This window comes from Palaemon carinicauda, chromosome 18 (genome assembly GCF_036898095.1).
Source record: "Palaemon carinicauda isolate YSFRI2023 chromosome 18, ASM3689809v2, whole genome shotgun sequence".
In the NCBI taxonomy this organism is placed as follows: domain Eukaryota; kingdom Metazoa; phylum Arthropoda; class Malacostraca; order Decapoda; family Palaemonidae; genus Palaemon; species Palaemon carinicauda.
Window position 1 is genome coordinate 78,980,338 of NC_090742.1, and position 20,618 is coordinate 79,000,955.

At 43.3% G+C, this 20,618-nt stretch overlaps 1 protein-coding gene across 1 annotated transcript in view; it reads right to left on the reverse strand.

The window, feature by feature from the left end:
* fsd (fates-shifted) overlaps positions 1 to 20,618 on the reverse strand; it is a 407,209-nt gene that overhangs the window by 199,542 nt on the left and 187,049 nt on the right. Inside the window, exon 3 of the mRNA XM_068391723.1 lies at positions 15,506 to 15,607. Within this exon, the coding sequence (XP_068247824.1) occupies positions 15,506 to 15,607 (102 nt within the window). The remainder of the gene's footprint in view (positions 1 to 15,505; positions 15,608 to 20,618) is intronic.

Genomic DNA, 20,618 nt, shown 5'->3' on the forward strand with positions numbered 1-20,618 from the left:
TATTTCACTGGGCGGCACAGGTCGGAGCCCAGAAAAGGGATTTGGACGAAGGAAAAATATATTTCTGGGCGAGAGACCTGTGCCGCCCAGTGAACCCACCCTCTGCTCGCCCTCTCTGTTGGACCCAAACTTGGGTGCTATGAGGAGTGACGTCATTGGCGTGGGTGGGCTTGTTGGTAGCGACGGTCTGTGGTAGACTTGGGACGGCTCCTCTTGGTTTGGGGGATTTTGACGAGGAGATATCTAATTAGTACGAGACCTCTGCATGTGATTTTCACGCCCGTATTACTTATACCGACACCTTTCAGGTGAGCGAGCTGGGTTCACACCTAGCATTCCTATGCCTTTTTTTCTCTGGTATTATCTAGCAGTTATATACCTTAGAAATGATGCTAAGGAGCATTTCACGGGTGGCACAGGTCTCTTGCCCAGAAATAGATTTTTCCTTCGTCAAAATCCCTTTATTATGTATAAATGTAAGTTCTTGGTGTTTTTAAAATAAATCGATAGTGATATTAAAGTTACAAGAGCTGTTGCCTACTGGAGGCATCCTGGACGCTGTCGCTCGCCATGCATGAGTCATTTAGTTAGCCAGAGCGACGTTCCCGGCCCTTATGCTTTAATAATTCTAGCTATTTAGCTTTACAATAGGAATTCTTTATATGATGCCGTTAGTATTTCTGTTTCGGCGATTGAAATACCGATCCTAGCCTACGCTAAGCTTCGTAGCCCAGGCGTTTGGCCCTAGTACTTTTATCATGATATACAGATTTCCGAGTGTTTTAAAATTTATTGAAGCTGTAGGCAGTTTTATACATACAAGATATTGTTGATATTTTCTTCCAAGATCGTATACGAGAGAGTTTCGGTGATTTAGGTAATCGATTCTCTTCGCGCCTAGGCTAGTAGCCTATGGAGCCTTAGTATACTTTCGCACACTTCCTGGTTGCTCTTTTCTCCTCGGAGATCAAGTGCAATCCTTTTTCCCTCTGTTTTAAGCCTTAGGCTTAACCCTGATTGTTTATCTGAATAAACATTTGGATATAACTATACTAGGGCGTTTCTGTTCTTTCCTGTATCCAGAGAATCTGGCTTCAGGAGGGGGTAGGACATCAGAGTATTTAGTCTGGGTCTGTTTCTTTCTAGCATAGGGAATGAGATTCCTTTGCTAGGCCAGGAGCAGACATAGGAGGCTTAGCCTCCCTAGACCACATCTGAAGGTTTCTGTACGAGATGATTCCTTCTTCTAGTGATCTAGCAGACTAGTCCAGAGTTGTTGTTCTCGGTCTGAAGGATAAGATTCTTCTTTCCCTTGTGAATAACAACACCAAACTTTGTTTTAGTACTGAGGGAGATGGCAAGTATTGCCAGCCTCCCTCCCATGATAACCCCTAGGCCCATAGGATGAGCTTTCTTGGCCGTGGGGTGATCTCTTACTAAAGCAGAGTTTGTAGGACCCTCTTCTCCCTTTCCCCCCTATCCTTAGTAATGGCCTAGCTATTACATCTCTTGGCCGTCATTCTACATTTGTACCTAGTGTAGGTTAAGATGTGGAACTGACTCAGTCCATTGCCGGCCGGCAAAGGCCTAACTTCTGTAGAGTGTTCCCCAGACCTCCCTTGGTCTCACATCCATGTCTGTCAGTAGAGCCAGGCGGCATTGGATAGAAGGAAGCCTGAATTTCACATTCTCCCCTTCCTTATGTTCACTCTTTCTGGATGCAGGGCTGTAAGGCAGTGGCGTCTTATATCCTTACATCCATTCTGTTTCTCTTCTAGTGTTTGTACCCCTAGCCCGACTGCCGGCTTAAGTGGCCGGCAGTCGGGCAGGTGGAAGTTCTCTGGTTCCTTTTCACTGCCGGCCGGCAACAGAAGCACACCATAAGATCTGCCGGCTGCTACGATTAGCGACCGGCAGCCGGGCGCTAGCGTTTATAGTTGCCGGCCGGCACACACATCTGAACCAGCGATCTTCCACCCAGTAGTCTAAAGGGAGTATACCTTGGAACTATATTAAGGTACGTGCCGGCCGGCATGTTATATTATATACAGTAGCCAGTATTTCTACAGTATAGTATATACTGCATGGAGAAAACTATAGTATAGAATATATTGTAACACTAAGTTTTTCCAACATACTTGTGTTGTCTTGTACAGCCTTTTGTGAGACTGAACAGATGAAGAAAGTGAGTTCTTTCTTTATTAATTATCCAGTATATTAAAATTCTTTATATTGGTGTGAGCTACACCTACATTTTCCTCTGGAAATACCTTGATGGTTATTCTAGAATAAAATTAACCAAAAATTTTATTATCTGGAAGGTTACAGCAATTGGCTGGGCAGGAAATACAAGTGTGTGTCTTTCCTTCTTTCCCTTCTAGCTTAGTTATTTTTAAGCTACAGTATATATATTTTAACATTAGTTATCCAGTGATATGTTTCTCACTTGATACTCATGGAATTTCTTCTCTTTACAGGAGGACCATCCGAAGTGCGGGAGCATGTTCTGCAACGTCCGCAGTAAGAACTTCTGTGGACATAAGTTGTGCAGGAGGCACGCAGCATGCGCAGCCTCCAAAGATGATCTCCGGTATTGGGACCCTCAGGTATGTACGATTAGCACAAACCTGATTACTGAAGCATTTGACGCCCCTATGTTGGCGGAGTCAAGGGACGCAGCTAGGGAAAAGCTTCGAACCTGGGTGAGGGGCTTCCAGAAGAATACTTTTGGCCCCTGTCTTCCAAGCAAGAAGATGAGGGCTTACCTTTTCCCCAAGGCATCAGCGGATGCAGTGATTCCCCAGCCTAAAGCGGAGAGACCTCTAGTTCAGATTCCGGTGTATTCTGAAGTCTTGGACGCCCTAGAAGACATTCAACTGGACGATAGGATGTCTGAGGTGTCTGAGTACACCGAAAAGGATCTTCTGGCAGAAGACCAAGAAGAGGAGCTGACCCAGGCTCCGGATACTGAGGAAGAAGAAATCGACGAGGGGTCGGTTACTCTGGTTCAGACCCCTGAACCTGTTCCCTCAACATCGTCTGCTATCCCAGATGATCTGGGAAGGACTCTTTCTTCTATCGTTGAAATGATTCAACAGATGCAGAAGAAGAATGATGAGAAGGAAGCTGCAATGAAGTTGGAGATGCCGAGACTTGCAGCATCAAGTGGGCCCCAGAAGAAGCTCAACGTGAAGGACCTTCCCTTGTGCTCGGATGCCAATCCTTGGAGGTATGCCGAGCACATGCCTATGACAACGGGAAAGATTGTCATTTCGGAGAAGTTGGGCTCAATTTCCTTTGAAGAAGTGGAATTCTGGCCCAACAAGGAGTCTTACCCGGACTGCTATGTCCGTCTTAGGAAGGAGCCAGCCTCAAAGGAAGAGACGGAGCCGAAGGAGGTCAGTTTTTGATCATAATAAAGCACAAGCTTTACTATCGAGCTCAATGAAAGAGAGGGGCTTCACAAACTCAAAGGAACCTGCTTTGAGTAAGAAGCATCCTTCCTTTGTGGCTTCTCCTACCAGAGCCTTTCCCTTTATGGAGAAGGGATTTAAGGCTGTTTTGAAAGCGGTCGAGGCAGGTAAACCATGTTCTTTCTTGGAGGAGTGTAAACCTCTGTCCCTCACCTTACCCATGGACCAGAAAGACTGGAAGGACGTCCATCTTACCTTCTCAATCGGGAAGTTGGAGGCCGATATTGCCGGACGTCAGTTCGGTGAAGATCTCCCAAAGCTGTCTGATTTTCTCTTGCGCAGGGAGCAAGAAACAAAAGAGAGACTTGCTGCATCGATGTCTTTACAAACGACTTTGGAAACGATGGCAAGTGACCCCAAAGCTCAAGATATGTTTATGGTAGTGGCCAATACCCATCTGGCCACAGTAACGAAGGACCTCTACAGCTTCGTCAAAGCTAGGAGAGCTTGCAGAGAGTTTGTGTTCGCCTCGGCTGCGGTGAGGCACGAACCGAGGAAACTAATCTCCTCTTGCATTTAGGGTAAAGACCTCTTCCCTAGCGAAGTGGTCAAAGAGGTACAGAAAATAGAAACCTTCTCCAGAAGTGGGGCATATCTCTTAAAAGAAAGTCTTCCACGGATGAGGGTCCCCAACCAAAAAGGAAGACTAAGAAGCCTAGGCTACCCTCTCGGCCAGCCAAACCTTACAGGCAGCAACAGCAGCAACTTCCCATGACCGCAGTGCCCCAGATAGTGGCACAAACCCCGACTACGTACCAGTTGGTACCCCAAGCCGTGACAACTCAGTCTCCGGCATTTAACCCAGCATTCGAACGGCAGTAAACTACCTTTCGCCCGAGAGCTAGAGGAACAGCCAGAGGTTCGTCTAGACGCCCTTCCAGGGGAAGGGGGTTCAGGGGAGGACGCGGTCAAGGAGGCAAGGCCTCACGTCAACAGCAGCAGAAGTGAAACGCTTCCGGTAGGAGGGAGACTTCATCTTTTTCGGGATCGTTGGACCTTCGATCCCTGGGCCCACAGCCTAATCAAGAATGGACTGGGTTGGAGCTGGTAAAGCACTCCACCTCCGTTCCCACAATTCTTCCAACACTCTACCCCCGTTCTGGAAGAAGGGCTGTTTTGTGTTCCAAAAAAGGACTCAGAAAAACTCAGAGTCATTCTGGACTTGTCGCCACTCAACAAGTTCATAGTAAACTACAAGTTCAAGATGCTAACACTCCAACACAAAAGGACCTTACTACCCAAATGGGCATTTACCGTCTCCATAGACTTGTCAGACGCTTATTGGCACATTCCAATCAGTCGTCACCTCTCTTCCTACCTAGGGTTCAAGCTACAACGAAGACTCTATGCCTTCAGAGCCATGCCATTCGGGCTATACATAGCCCCAAGAATCTTCACGAAGCTTGTGAACGCAGCTCTCCAACAATTACGCCTAAAGGGAATCCAAGTAGTGGCCTACCTGGACGACTGGCTGGTGTGGGCAGCATCCAGGACAGAATGCATACAAGCTTCCCAACAGGTGATCCAGCTCCTGGAACATCTAAGTTTCAAGATCAACAGAAAAAAGTCTCGACTTTCTCCATCTTAAAAGTTTCAGTGGCTGGCAATCCACTGGGACTTACTGTCACACCAACTTTCCATCCCTGTAAGGAAGAGGAAAGAAATAGCAGGTTCTGTCAAGAGACTTCTGGAATCCAAAAGGATATCAAGACGTGAACAGGAGAGAATGCTGGGCTCTCTCCAGTTTGCCTCAGTAACAGACCCAGTGCTAAGAGCACAGCTAAAGGATGCAACCGGACTTTGGAGAAAATATGCATCAAACGCGCGAAGAGATCTGATAAGACCAATACCGACTCGTCTACGAACGCTTCTCAAGCCGTGGTCCAAATCCAAACAACTGAAGAAATCGATGCTTCTTCAGCCACCTACCCCCTCTATGACTATTCATACAGATGCCTCGAAAGAAGGATGGGGAGGTTATTCTCACTGGAAGAAGGTCCAAGGAACCTGGTCCAACCTATTCAAGAAGTTTCACATCAATTTTCTGGAAGCCATGGCAGTACTTCTTACATTGAAGAAAGTCTCCCCTCGCCACTCGATCCACATAAGATTGGTACTAGACAGCGAGGTGATAGTGAGATGCCTGAATCGACAAGGATCAAGGTCACCTCAAATCAACCAAGTGATGTTGGCCATCTTCCGGCTAGCGGAGAAGAAGAAATGGCACTTGTCAGCAGTTCACCTTCAAGGAGTCCGCAATGTGACGGCGGACGCTCTATCCAGGTTCACACCGATAGAGTCAGAATGGTCCCTAGACGCAGGATCATTCTCTTTCATCTTGAGTCAAGTCCCGGAACTGCAGATAGACCTCTTTGCGACGAAAGACAAGAAGTTACCTCTCTACGTGTCCCTGTACGAGGATCCTTTAGCGGAAGCAGTGGACGCTATGTCCCTCGACTGGAACAGATGGTCCAGGATTTACCTGTTCCCTCCGCACAACCTTCTACTGAGGGTCCTCGACAAACTGAGATCTTTAGAGGGGAAAGCGGCAGTAGTGGCTCACAAGTGGCCGAACAGCGTGTGGTTCCCTCTGGCATTAGAACTACAGCTGAAGTTTCTACCGCTATCGGATCCAGTTTTGACTCAGCGAGTTCAGAAGTCGACTGTCTGCGCTTCATCACAGAAAACCCGGAACCTGCAGCTCATGATTTTCTCTCCCTAGCAGTGAAAAAAAGAATCGGGATATCAAGAGAGAGTATAGACTTTTTAGAGGAATATAAGTCCAAATCCACCAGAAGACAATATGAGTCATCATGGAGAAAGTGGGTGTCCTTCGTCAAGGCGAAGAACCCACAAAAGATCTCGACAGACTTCTGCTTATCATTCTTCATCCACCTCCATGGTCAAGGTTTAGCAGCCAACACAATATCAACGTGTAAGTCCGCCTTGACAAGACCTATTCTATATGCCTTCCAGGTCGACCTCTCTAACGACATTTTTAACAAAATTCCGAAGGCCTGTGCTAGGCTCAGACCATCAGCACCTCCGAAACCCATTTCATGGTCTCTGGATAAGGGTCTTCATTTTGCTTCATTGATGAACAATGAGGAGTGTGCTTTAAAGGATTTGACCCAAAAAGTTATATTTCTGTTTGCACTCGCTTCGGGGGCTAGAGTTAGTGAAATACTAGCCCTCTCGAGAGAGGAAGGTCATGTTCCGTTCTTAAATGGGGGAGAACTGAACCTTTTTCCGGACCCAACATTTCTTGCCAAGAACGAGCTACCCACCAACAGGTGGGGTCCCTGGAGAATCTGCCCTCTGAAAGATGCATCTCTATGTCCAGTGGAGTGCCTAAAGGTCTATCTTTGTAGGACTTCAGACTTTAAGGGAGGTCAGCTGTTTAGAGGAGAAACACCAGGCTCAAATTTATCTCTGAAGCAACTAAGGGCGAAAATCACCTATTTTATTCGCAGAGCGGATCCAGATAGTACACCCGCAGGTCATGATCCGAGAAAAGTTGCCTCTTCCATAAATTTCTTTAATAATATGGATTTCGAACATCTTCGCTCATACACTGGCTGGAAGCCATCCAGAGTATTCTTTAGACACTATGCGAAGCAAGTGGAGCAACTGAAGAGGTCTGTGGTGGCAGTAGGTAGTGTCGTTAAACCTACTGTTTAATTCCGCGAGGAACAGTGAAATTAATTGGGACGATTAATTCAAGGGTGGGTGTGTAGTCACGAACTGTTCTACAGACTAAGTGTTAGGTCACTAAGGTGTCCTCGTTGACTGTTCCATAAACAAAGGTGAACCAAGCATAAGTGCAGACACGTGTGCCAAGCGTTTCTGACGCCAGTGTGATTGAATAGTAAGACAGACTTTAATGATTTTAATATCTCGATATTAAAAGTGGCACATATACAATATGTTCTTTCTTTTCAGATGTAACCATTTTTTCTGCTTACTATAATCCTTATGCTTATTTGTTGGTTATCCACATCTTATAATTGTATAATTGTCGATTAACCTATTTTTATTTTATTGATTGTCAATAAACTAGTTCTTGCGAACCTTGCGTCTCATTCGCCTGTGTCATTTTACTAGAAGATGGTTTAGCATTACTTTAAATTATGAATAATTTTAACATGAATAATCCTAAAGATTGTTCCTTGCTACAAGCAAACATTCATTGGTTTATGCTTTCCCCAAGTAGGAAAGACTTCATACCCTATAGGGACGGTGGCGGATATACAAATTTATTCCTATTCAGATATAAACCTTTGTCCAATCCAGTAATAAGAACGGCAGACCGGGGGACTTGTCGGTATTTCATATTGACACGGGTGGTTTTTATACAAACTTTCCTTTACAACATATAGGGTGAGACCTCTATATTGGCTTGTCTGTTATTCATACATAGGTATATGTACTCCTCGAGACTTTTTCCAGAGTCTAGTATGACTCTTCCCTGTTGGGGGTAGGAAGCACTAACATGGTTTATGCTTAGATGAAATGATGTATGACAGTAACATCATAGGTCTCTAGGTCTATGCTGACCAGGAAATACTTTCTTGAGAGTACGGCACGATCTGAGAATCCACAGATACAGTAATGCTCTAGTATACTTCCATCAGGACGACATGGCCTGAGCCCAAAAAACAGATTTTGAGCGAAGCGTAAAAAATCTATTATTGGGTGAGATAGCCATGTCGTCCTGATGGACCCGCCCTTCCTTTTTCACAAAAAGGGCTATAGGACCCCTCCCTATAATGCAGTATCTGTAGCACCTTGTGTATCGCTACAAGGAATGCAGATGGCGTCGGCGGCGGCGCTGTGTACACACTCGAAGCGAGATAGGAGAGGTACCTTATTAACGGCTCTCCTTTCATTCTCGTTTTTCGTTTTATTGCCACTTTGACCTCTCGAAGTGTTAATTCTATTCGGGGTGTAGATTGCTATGTGGCGTGTCAAGAATACGTCCTCTGATATTATACGATATCCCTGGTTAAGTTTATTTAGGGATATTCGCTCCAGGAGTTAGAATTCTGGATACCTTAAGGTAAATTCTCTGGGAATATCACCGTAGTCAAATATACCCTAGGAAGCTACCCTAAAGGAACTTCCATCAGGACGAAAATGGCTATCTCACCCAAAAATAGATTTTTCGCTTCGCTTAAAATCCGTTTTATTTTTCATATATAATAAATGCTATCGGCGTCAATGACCTTAGATGTCAGGATGCCAGAAAACTTTTAATCAATCAATCAATTCAGAGACAAATGAAAATACATAAAGTTTGCAATCAATATTGAAACACTTCAACAATTGATTTGCTGCATTTATTGACACATAAAACCGAAAACTGTGTCAGTCACTTTGCTAGTGAAAAGTAAAAGAAAAACTGTCTACAAAACAGAAAAAAATGATATTTTCAATTTAAAATAAATTTTTGAATAAACTTACCCGGTGGATATATATGAAGCTAACGTCTCCGACGGTCGGCAGATTCATAACCCGCGGGCGATCAATATGCTGGTTGGCTGAGTGTACACTAGCGCCAACTGCCGGCAGGATACTAAACATATTCCGATACCATCCAGTTCTTCTCAGCCCATAGGGTCTCTAGAGGGGCGGAAGGGAGGGACTATAATTATATATATCCACCGGGTAAGTATATTCAAAAATTTATTTTAAATTGAAAATATCATTTTTAAATATTTAACTTAGCCAGTGGATATATATGAAGCTGATTCACACCCTTGGTGGAGGGTAGAGACCAGTATTAAACATTGCAGGAATATAAGCTCAAGAGTTTTGACAATTAACAAATAAACTTAAGTATTAGTACCTGATAAGGAAGCTGACTTTGATGTGATACTCTGCCTCATTAGTCCGCTCTCCTTATGAAGCCCAGCGATCCACTCAGGGGGCTGAAAGACCTCGAGGTGCTGATATATATGGGGTGAACACCCCTATAACAGGACCTCAACAATATCTGGGCGCTCTCAAGAAACAAGATTGACCACCCACCAAATCAAAAGATTGCGGAAGACTATCTCAGTCTCCACATACAACCCAAAAATAATTTTTAAAAAGTTTCAAGAGAAGAAAAAGGATATTGGGATTAAGGGAATGTAGTGGTAGAACCTTCACCCACTACTGCACTCGCTGCTACGAATGGTCCCAATGTGTAGCAATCATCATAATGAGTCTGGTCATTTTTCAAATAATGTGACGCGAACATTGATTTGCTCCTCCAAAAGGTTGCGTCCATAATACTTCTACGTGACCTATTCTGTTTAAAAGCCACTGATGTTGCCAGTGCTCTGACTTCATGAGCTTTAACTTTAAGCAATCTCCGATCATCCTCATTTAAGTGAGTGTGAGCCTCTCTGATTAAAAGTCTAACAAAATAAGACAAGGCATTTTTCAACATTGACAAGGAGGGCTATTTCACTGAACACCATAAAGCCTCTGAATTACTTCGTAACGTTTTAGTTCTATTAAGATAAAACTTCAGAGCCCTTACAGGGTATAAGACACTTTCAATTTCATTCCCAACAACCTCCAATAGGTTGGGACTTTCAAATGACTTCGGCCATGGATGAGATGGTCGCTCATTTTTGGCCAGGAAACCAAGCTGCAGGGAGCATACTGTTTTATTGGAGCAGAAGCCAATGTTTTTGCTGAAGGCATGCACTTCACTGACTCTCTTTGCGGTAGCAAGGCTCACTAAAAAGAGAGTTTTGAGGGTAAGATCTTTGAAAGAAGCTGAGTTTAGTGGTTCATATCTTTCAGTCATAAGAAACTTAAGGACTACGTCCAAATTCCAAGCTGGAGTAGTAACTTGACGTTCCTTGGAAGTTTCAAAAGACTTGAGAAGGTCTTGAAGATCCTTATTATTAGACAAATCTAGGTTTCTGTGTCTAAACATCGAAGCTAACATGCTTCTGTAGCCTTTAATAGTTGAGGCAGAAAGGCTTTTCCTGTTATTTCTGAGATGAAGCAGGAAGTCCGCGATCTGTGCTACAGTGGTATCGGATGAGGAAACGGAAGAGGACTTGCACCAGTCTCTAAATACCTCCCATTTAGATTGGTAGATCCTGATGGTAGAGGATCTCCTCGCCCTTGCGATCGCTCTAGCTGCCTCCTTCGAAAACCCTCTAGCTCTAGAGAGTCTCTCGATAGTCTGAAGGCAGTTAGACGAAGCGCGGGGAGGCTTTGATGGAACCTCTTTATGTGAGGTTGACGAAAGAGGTCCATCCGCAATGGTAAACTTCTTGGAACGTTCACCAACCATTGATGTACCTCGGTGAACCATTCCATGGAGGGCCAGAAGGGAGCAACCAACGTCAACCTGGTCCCTTCGTGAGAGATGAACTTCTGCAGTACCTTGTGAAGGATCTTGAAAGGAGGAAAGGCATAGATTTCTAGATGGGACCAGTCCAGAAGAAAAGCATCTATGTGGGCTGCTTCTGGATCTGGGACTGGAGAGCAGTAAGTGGGAAGCCTCTTTGTCAAGGAAGTTGCAAACAGGTCTATGGTAGGGCAACCACAAACCCTTCATAGCTTCTCGCACACGTCTTGGTGAAGAGTCCACTCCGTGGAGATGACTTGACCCCTCCTGCTGAGGCAGTCTGCTCTCACAATCTTCTCTCCTTGAACAAATCTTGTCATAAGGGATATGTTTCTTTCCTTTGAACAAATGATAAGGCCCTTTGCGGTGACGAAAAGGGAGTGAGAGTGGGTTCCTCCCTGTTTCGTGATATAAGCTAAGGCCGTGGTATTGTCCGAATTCACTTGTACCACACTGTTCCTCAGATTCTCAAAACTTTTCAAGGCTAGATGGACTGCCAGAGGCTCCTTGTGATTTATATGGAGTTCCTTCTGATCTTTGGACCAAAGACCTGAGCATTCTCGATCTTCCAGAGTTGCTCCCCAACCCATGTCCAATGCGTCTGTATACAACACATGGTCTGGGCTCTTGGGGGCCAGTGAGAGACCCTCTCGACGTCTGAGGTTGCTGTCCCACCAAGCCAGGCACGTCTTGACTGAGCTTGAGATCGGAATGGAAATAGCCTCTAAACCCTTCTCTTTGTTCCAATGTTGGTTTAGGTGGAACTGAAGAGGATGCAGGTTGAGTCTTCCCAGGGAGACAAATAGTTCTAACGATGATAGGGTTCCCACGAGGCTCATCAAAACCCTTACCGAACAATTGCTCTTCTTCTGAAAGAGATGAAGTTTTGAAAGAGCTTGCTCCAATCTTGTGGGCGATGGAAAAACCCGAAAAACTTGACTCTGTATCTCCATCCCCAAATATAGAATCGTCTGGGATGGAGTCAGCTGTGACTTTTCTTTGTTCACCAGGAGACCTAACTCTTTGGCTAGGTTCAATGTCCACCTGAGATCCTCCAGACAGCGGTGGAAGGACGACACTCTGATCAACCAGTCGTCTAAATAAAGGGAGGCTCTGATCCCTGACGAATGTAGGAAGCTTGCTACATTTCTCATGAGCCTTGTAAAAAACAAGAGGAGCAGGGCTGAGGCCGAAGCATAATGCTCGAAATTGGTACATTAAATTCCCGTGCATGAACCTTAGATATTTTTGAAAGGTTGAGTGAATGGGGATATGGAAGTACGCATCCTGGAGGTCGAGAGAGACCATCCAGTTGCCTTCCCTTACTGCTGCTAGAACAGATATTGTTGTTTCCATCGTGAACTTGGTCTTCACAATGAACACGTTTAGTGCACTCACATCTAGCACTGGTCTCCAGCCCCCCCGAGTTCTTCGGAACCAGGAAGAGACGGTTGTAAAAGCCTGGGGACTAAAGGTCCAAGACCTTCACCCCTGCCCCTTCTCTAACAAAAGACACACCTGATGTTGCAACGCTTGCCTCTTTGCTTCCTCTCAATACCTGGGAGAGAGGTCTCTTGGAGTATGTACAAGAGGAGGTTTCCGTACAAATGGGATTTTGTAACACTCCTTTAATAAGAGTACTGACCACTGATCCGCTCCCCTTCTATCCCATGCTTGCCAGAAGTTCGTCAGTCTGGCACCTACTGCTGTCTGAAGCCGTGGACAGTCAGACTCTGCCACGGGAGGACCTGGATCCTCTTTTCTTACCTCGCCTTCCATCAGGGCAAGAGGTGCCTCTGTTGGAGGCTCTGCCATGAAAGGGAGGAATAAATCTCGAGGCTGGTGTATCAAACTTGGGTTTGACGCTGGTAAAGGAAGAGGGCAAAACTTTGCGTGCTGTTTTGGCCACTAGATCATGCGTATCTTTCAACGCAAGCAACGAAGCAATATCTTTGATAAGTTCTTAAGGGAACAGAGTACAGTATTAGAAGAGGAGCAAACATTAACTCTGACTTCTGGCACGGAGTAATTCCTAAAGAAAGGAAAGAGCATAAAGATTCCCTTTTCTTTAACACTCCTGCAGTGAAAACAGCCGCTAGTTCGTTGGAACCATCCCTAATGGCCTTGTCCATACATGACATGATTTGGATGGCAGTATCATTGTCCGAGGGAGAAAACTTTTTACTTAAAGCTCCTAAGGACCAATCCAAAAAATTAAAAACCTTGAAGGCACGAAATACTTCTTTCAATAGATGATCCAGTTCTGAAGGGGTCCATAAAATCTTGGAGCGTCTCATGGCTAGACGACGGGGAGAGTCTACCAGGCTAGAGAAGTCTCCCTGGGCAGAGGCAGGTACTGTACTCCCAAGCCGAGAACTTCTCCCATGTCATACCATACGCTGGAACGTGACGCTAACTTAGAAGGAGGAAAAGCAAAAGCAGACTTTCCTAAGCTTCTTCTGGTTGCCAACCAGTCTCCCAGTAAGTGCATGGCTCTCTTGGATGAGCGAGAGAGAACTAACTTCGTATACGAAGGTGTCATAGCAGTCAAACGTAACGTAAACTCAGAAGGAGGCGAACGCGGAGCAGCAGAAACAAACTGAGTTGGAAAACTTCTCTAAAAATATTCATGATTTTTCTAAAATCAAGAGATTGTTGGACAATCTTAGGTCCTTCTTCCTCTGAAAGGATCCCTAAAGGAGCATTAGTAGCGAGAGGATCATCAATTTCCTCTTCAGAGAAAACTTCGTCTGACAAAATTAAATCCTTACGAGAAGGAGAAATCTCCTAATGTAGCAAAGGTAAAGCTTGACAGCCTACATCTATTTGTACTTGAGAAGTTAAGGCAGGAGAGTCAATGTCACGTCGTGACTGCAGTGACTGTCGATCGACTACACGCCGGGACTGCAGTAACTGACGCTCAACGTCACGTCGTGACTGCGGTGACTGCAGGGCCGTAAGCCTGCATAAGGGAGGACAATTTAGACTGCATGTCCTGCAAAACACTAAGTTTAGGATCTACCACATTCGAAGCAGACGTAGATTTTGGTAACGTCTGTTCATAAACGTCATCACTATCAACGAGAGACGCAGTATTAAGGTCACGTCTGGAACGACCAGAAAGCACAACGGGATCGTGACTCTTAGAAGGTGCCTACGGGGCCACAAAAGAAGACGTTAAATATGAACGTTTAATCGGAGAACCTTCCTCTAAAGAAGAAACACGTTCCGGGGTGCTCCAAAGACTACAGCCAGGATGGATACTCTGTTCTGAAGGAACTAATTTTCTTTTTAAAGGTCTCGAAACCTGACGCCAGGATTTTTTCTTAGCAAACGAGTCATCAGAAGAAGAGTAGAACTTCGTCTCGCCTCTCTTATGGTAAGAACGTGCTTGAGGAGCAACATCTGTAACCTCTGAGGGAACGTCTGTTCGTTGTTTAACGCCTATTGCTACCTTTGGTCTTGTGACATTCCTTCTCCCAGGGGCTGGGGAGCTTGAAAGCAGTCTCGGTCTGGGTGAGCGACAGGCACGAACAGACGAACCCTCCGCACTAACACTGAACAAATTTCTACCACTTTTCACTTTTACACTTTCACTTTTCAAAATTTTGACATCAGACATAAGCTGATTTCTGTCTGAGGCCAGCGATTTGACCTTTTCACCCAAGGCATGAATTGCTTTTAACATATCCTTAAGAGAAGGTTCATTAGTGCAAGTAGGGGGTTCTGAAACTACCACTACAGGGGGAGGAAAAGGTTCAGGGGCATGGGAAGACGACAATTTTAGCGAACGAGAAGAACTTCTTCTACGCCTATCTCTCTCGAGTTTTCGAGTATACTTCTCATATTCTAAAAACTCAAACTCAGACAAAACTACACACTCCTCACATCGATCCCCTAATTGGCAAGTTTTGCCTCTACAATTAACACTAATAGAGTGGGGATCGATGGAAGCCTTTGGAAGGCGCCTGTTACAATCTTTGAACATTTTCGATAAAAAGGGGAAGGGTCAGTAGGAGAAGGGTCAGCCATTATGGAAAATTCAAAAACGAGATCCAAAAAAGAGCAAAATTCAGCAACAGAAAATCAAAAAAGGGATTCAAGAGAATTCGAAGAAATTCCAGCACACTGAAAGCCAAAAAACCATTACAAGTACTTCACCAATTGCAGAAAACTTTTAGGTTAGGCGCGAGCAAGGAACCAATGTTGACATTCCAATCGGCAGAGAAGAACTGGATGGTATCGGAATATGTTTAGTATCCTGCCGACAGTTGGTGCTAGTGTACACCCAGCCAACAAGCATAGTGATCGCTCGAGAGTTTTGAATCTGCCGACCGTCGGAAACGTTAGCTTCATATATATCCACCAGCTAAGTTAAATATTTTAAAAAATATTTTAAAAAGGTAGTCAACCTTAATGATATATAATCACATAGAGATATTTGCTAATGGTGTAAGTTATTCTGTAACCTATACAGTACCTTAAATCATGGTTAAATTCTCATATATTCACAATACTTTTACCTTTTATATGCCAAAATCAAAAGATCTTTAAAAGAGAAATTACTGATAGTAAAGTACATCATTTCAGAAAATTTATATACAATTCTGTCAGTACTGTTAATATTTTAGAAGTTATAACTCCTGTGAATGGACAAAGGTTGACCATACTTTACCTTCGGTATAAAGAAAACCAAAATCGAGCAGTCGAGACGACATAATACGTAGCATGACATATCAAAGCAAATCTCCCAACATCTTCTGGCTGTATTTTCTCACTGGGTTGGAAAAAAGGTGTGGAATTTAGTTTCATACATATTCATAGAAAATCTTGCAATATTTTTTTAAAGACAAAAAAAAATAAATGTAATAAACTAATGTAAGGCCGGTAGATAAGAATAAGATATGTTCCAAGAGTGTACTCTGAAGTTGAAAGGTTCTTAACTATAAAATAATTAGCCGAAGCATCCAGCTCATAAACGCCCACACCTGCCCAACCTCCCAATGGTTAGTGTAGTGAGTTACTCTACATATATATCATAAATTTTTACAGCTATTAGTACATACCAAAATGCTTTTGAAAAAGAATTGGTTTTTTATTTGATTTTGCACTACTTTGAATTTTTTCTAGCCTATTGCTCACAGGTTCTTATCTTTGAATTTCTCATGTCAGGGACATGCTACATTAAAAAAATTAAATAAATACATTGTGTTCATAACATCATAATTACCATATATATAAAACGGATTTTGAGCGAAGCGAAAAATCTATCTTTGGGTGAGATAGCCATGTAGTCCTGATGGAAGGTTCCTTTAAGTAGCTTCCTAGGGTATATTTGACTACAGTGATATTCCCAGAGAATTAAACTTAAGGTCTCCAGAATTCTAACTCCTGGCGCGAATATCCTTAAAGTTTCCTTTTAGGATATCGCATAATATCAGGGGCCGTATTCTTGACACGCCACATAGCAATCTGCACCCCACATAGCGTTTACGGTTCGAGGAGGGAAAAGTGGCAAAATAAAAGAGGAGCCGTTATAAAATTCTCCTTCCTCCTTATTGTTTGAGTACCCAGATGGTACCATAATCGTCGGCCATCTTAATTCCTTGTAGCGTCAAGCCGGTACTATGGATACAGTAATATTGGGAGGGATCCTGCCAAGGCCTTTCATAGAAAGGAGGGCGGGTCCATCAGGACGACATGGCTATCTCACCCAAAAATAGATTTTTCGCTTCACTCAAAATCCGATTTTTGGGCTCAGGCCATGTCGTCCCGATGGAAGTTTACCAGAGCATTAATGTATCCGTGGATTTCCCACTTGTGCCTTAGACTTCCACACAATATTTCTTTGGTCCATTAGATCGAAGAGACCTATGACATTACAGTGATCCCTCGCTACTTCGCGGTTCGACCATCGCGGATTCACCACTTCGCGGATTTTTTCATAACGCATGTATATACATATATCGCGGATTTTCCGGAAATTTCGAAAATACCGCGATGTGACCTATGGTGCGAAATTGGAGAAAGTAAGGAAAATTGAATCATGATTAATTTTCAATATAAATGAAACTTTGAGGAGCCACAAAGATATCATTTGTTAGAGAGATAGAGAGAGGTAAGGAATGGGAGGTAGTGAAAAGTAGCCCACAGAGAGAGAGAGAGAGAGAGAGAGAGAGAGAGAGAGAGAGAGAGAGAGAGAGAGAGAGAGAGAGAGAGAGAGAGAGAGAGTGTGTGTGTTGTTTTAAATGTAATAAACAAAAAAATTTGATAGGTTATAACACATTGGTGCTTATGTAATATCAACTGTATAGACGGTTTGAATAAGTTAAGAAATGGTATAAACGATACTTTGTTAGTGTATTCGTACGCTCTCAAGAGCGGCAGCTAGACATCAGCTGATCTTATCACACCCAAAAGTAAAACAAAAAGAAGTCAACAATACAGTACTCAATTTTTAAACCACCCGAAATTTAAAAACAAAAGTACACGCTTTCTTAATGTGCAATTAACTATTTAAAGAGTAGCAATTTTCCAGAATAAAATGATGTTTCCTAAAAAATAGTGGTTTGCTGATGAAATCGTATGCAGTATTTTTAGCAACGATTGAAATGGACGTAAACTCGGCATAATTTTTTTGTTTCGTATTTAATTGACACTAAGAAAATTAATTTTAGTTTCTTCATCTATATGTAAGTATTGTATAACACGAAGAGAGAGAGAGAGAGAGAGAGAGAGAGAGAGAGAGAGAGAGAGAGAGAGAGAGAGAGAGAATGAATCAGTTGTTGTAATCGAATGCCGTGTTTTTGTTTCGTGAGAATTTCATCGCCACGACTAACAACAACATACTGTACTGAACTTTACAGTATTATACAGACTACTGTAATATGATAAAGTAAAATATTTGTAATAACCTATTTTATATGAAATGGGGCTATTTTTTTTGTTTAAAATTTACATTTACCTACGTAAAACAACTCTCTCTCTCTCTCTCTCTCTCTCTCTCTCTCTCTCTCTCTCTCTCTCTCTCTCTCTCTCTCTCTCTCTCTCTCTCGTAAATTGTTTTCCTGCTTTGCTACATATGTATGAATTTATATAGATACGGTAAATAATATTTGTAATAACATATTTTCTAAAAGCTTTTACTGTAATATCATTATTTATCACTTTCATCATGCGCGTTAAATGCCTTCGTTTGTTTATTACGATCGAAGATGAAGCGTACTTCATGACGCCGCCCATAAAGAAAAACATTTCATTTGGAAGTCCTAAGAAAAATTAAGTAAAACATTGGTAATAACAAAATCAACATACTGTATAATCAATATAATCGATGCAAAAACTAACCTATACACAGATGTGTACACTAAATGCATTTGTTTCTTTATTATGATCAGAGATAAACGTAAACAAAACATTGGTTGCCATTTTTTATCGTGCTTTTTGGCGTGTTTAGGAAACGCATGATATAAAATCGCCTTTAATATTCGTGCCTGTTTTAGTTTAGGGTACTGTAGTACATGCATTAAGTGTTCTGTACATTAAAACGGATTTTGAGCGAAGCGAAAAATCTATTTTTGGGTGAGATAGCCATGGCGTCCTGATGGAAGGTTCCTTTTTGGTAGCTTCCTTGGGTATATAAACTACTAGATATTCCCAGAGAATTTAACCACAGGTTATCACAGAATTCTAACTTCTGGAGCGAGTATCCTAAAGGTTTCCCTTTAAGACATCGTATATCAACAGGGGACGCATGTATTAACGCGCCACATAGCTATCTGCACCCCACATAGAGTTAACACTTCGATGTGTAGGGGCGGAGAATAGCTGGGGAGCCGTTCCACAGCTAATCTCGTCCGTGGCTACATTTGGTACTCGAGACGTAAACAAACGGGCGCCATTGCTAAATGACGTCACGTCCGTCCTCATCCTGAAGCCAGTTGCTTGTCGATCACCATGATACAGCAGGACAGGGTGGGACCTGAAAGGCTGGACGAAGTAGCAGGGAGGGTCCATCAGGACGCCATGGCTATCTCACCCAAAAATAGATTTTTCGCTTTGCTCAAAATCCGTTTTTTGGGCTCAAGCCATGGCGTCCTGATGGAAGAATACCAGAGAATCAATGTATCGTGGTAGATTTTCCCCTTTAGTGTAAGTGCCGAGGGCTTTGAATAGAGTAAGCATGGTAATCTTGATAGAGGTACCGTGGGGCTGAAACTCCCTGCCCCCCTTGGCAGAGAAGTCCCAACAGACCATGCTGAGGATCAAAGTGGTTCTTGAAGGGCTACCCACCTTGCGGGGAGAACGTGAAGAACTCGGAGACAAGACAGAATGGTTGCTATTCGTATAGGAACATTCTCAAAAAACAGACAAGTGGTGGTTAGGCACTGTATATTATAAGGAGAACAGTCTCGTCTCGAAGGTATAGCGCAAGTAAGTATTCAGTTAGGAATATTACATAGCAAGGGTGAGTATATAATAGGGATTGACCCAATTATCTTCATCAGTCTCATAGAGGAAAAAGGGGAAGGATAATGAAACTATGACAACCATGTATTTCATAGTATAAGTAGGAGCGGATTGAGACGCACAAGTAAATAAAATAGAAATTTTATTTCACAATTGCAGAATATGGTAATAAATGCAATAAGGTATGTAAATTATTTACAATAAAATTATAATGTACATAGTAATGAAAGACTTCGCTCTTGAATCTGAAAGAAAATTTCAAATTATTAGAAAGCACAGGTTCCAGAGGAACATTAGTCTTTTAAAAGAAAAACACATCATGCACTAGGCATACGGCACTCATGTGACGACTATGACATTTCACCTGAGAGAGAAGAACAGTCTATGAAAAACACTAAGTGTCTTTGAATTCACTACGTATCACGTGATGGTCAACATAGGCACCCGAGGAGTTAGAGTCCCAAGTAACTCACTGTTCTATGCAGAGTTAGGTGCAGGTTTCATAACACTACCTGCGGCTACCACGAAATGTTTGACTTCATGCACTTGTTTCGCGTAATGCTTGAAGAAAACACGCGAGGATTTCCAGCCTGTGAAACTCTTGAGGCTTTCGAAATCCATACTCTGAAAGAAATTCAGAGACGATGCGACTTTTCTAGGATCATGACCTGCGGGTGTACTGTCAGGATCCGCTCTGCGAATGAAGTAGGTGATCTTCGCTCTTAGTTGTTTCAGTGACAGGTCGCTGCCCGATGTTTCTCCTTTGAAGAGTTGGCCTCCACCAAAGTCAGAAGTTCTACGAAGATAGACCTTGAGGCTCTCTACTGGACATAGAGAGACATCTTCTTTCAGGGGGCAGATTCTCCAAGGGCCCCATCTTTTGGTGGGTAGTTCGTTTTTAGCGAGAAACGTCGGATCCGGGAAGAGGGTAAGGTCTCCTGAGTCTGTAAACAGAATGTGACCCTCGTCCCTTGATAATGCCACTATTTCGCTGACTCGGGCTCCTGAAGCAAGAGCAAAAAGAAATATAACCTTTTGAGTCAGATCCTTGAGAGGGCACGAATCGTTGTCCAAACTGGAGGCAAAATGGAGCACCTTGTCCAGCGACCAGGAGATAGGTTTTGGTGGGGGTGCTGGGCGTAGACGAGCACATGCCTTCGGCAGTTTATTGAAGATGTCGCTAGACAGATCAATCTGGAAGGCGTACATTAGTGGTCTAGTCAAGGCCGATTTGCAAGTAGAAATCGTGTTGGCTGCTAAGCCCTGTCCATGAAGGTGAATGAAGAAGGACATGCAAAAATCGATGGTGATTTCCGTAG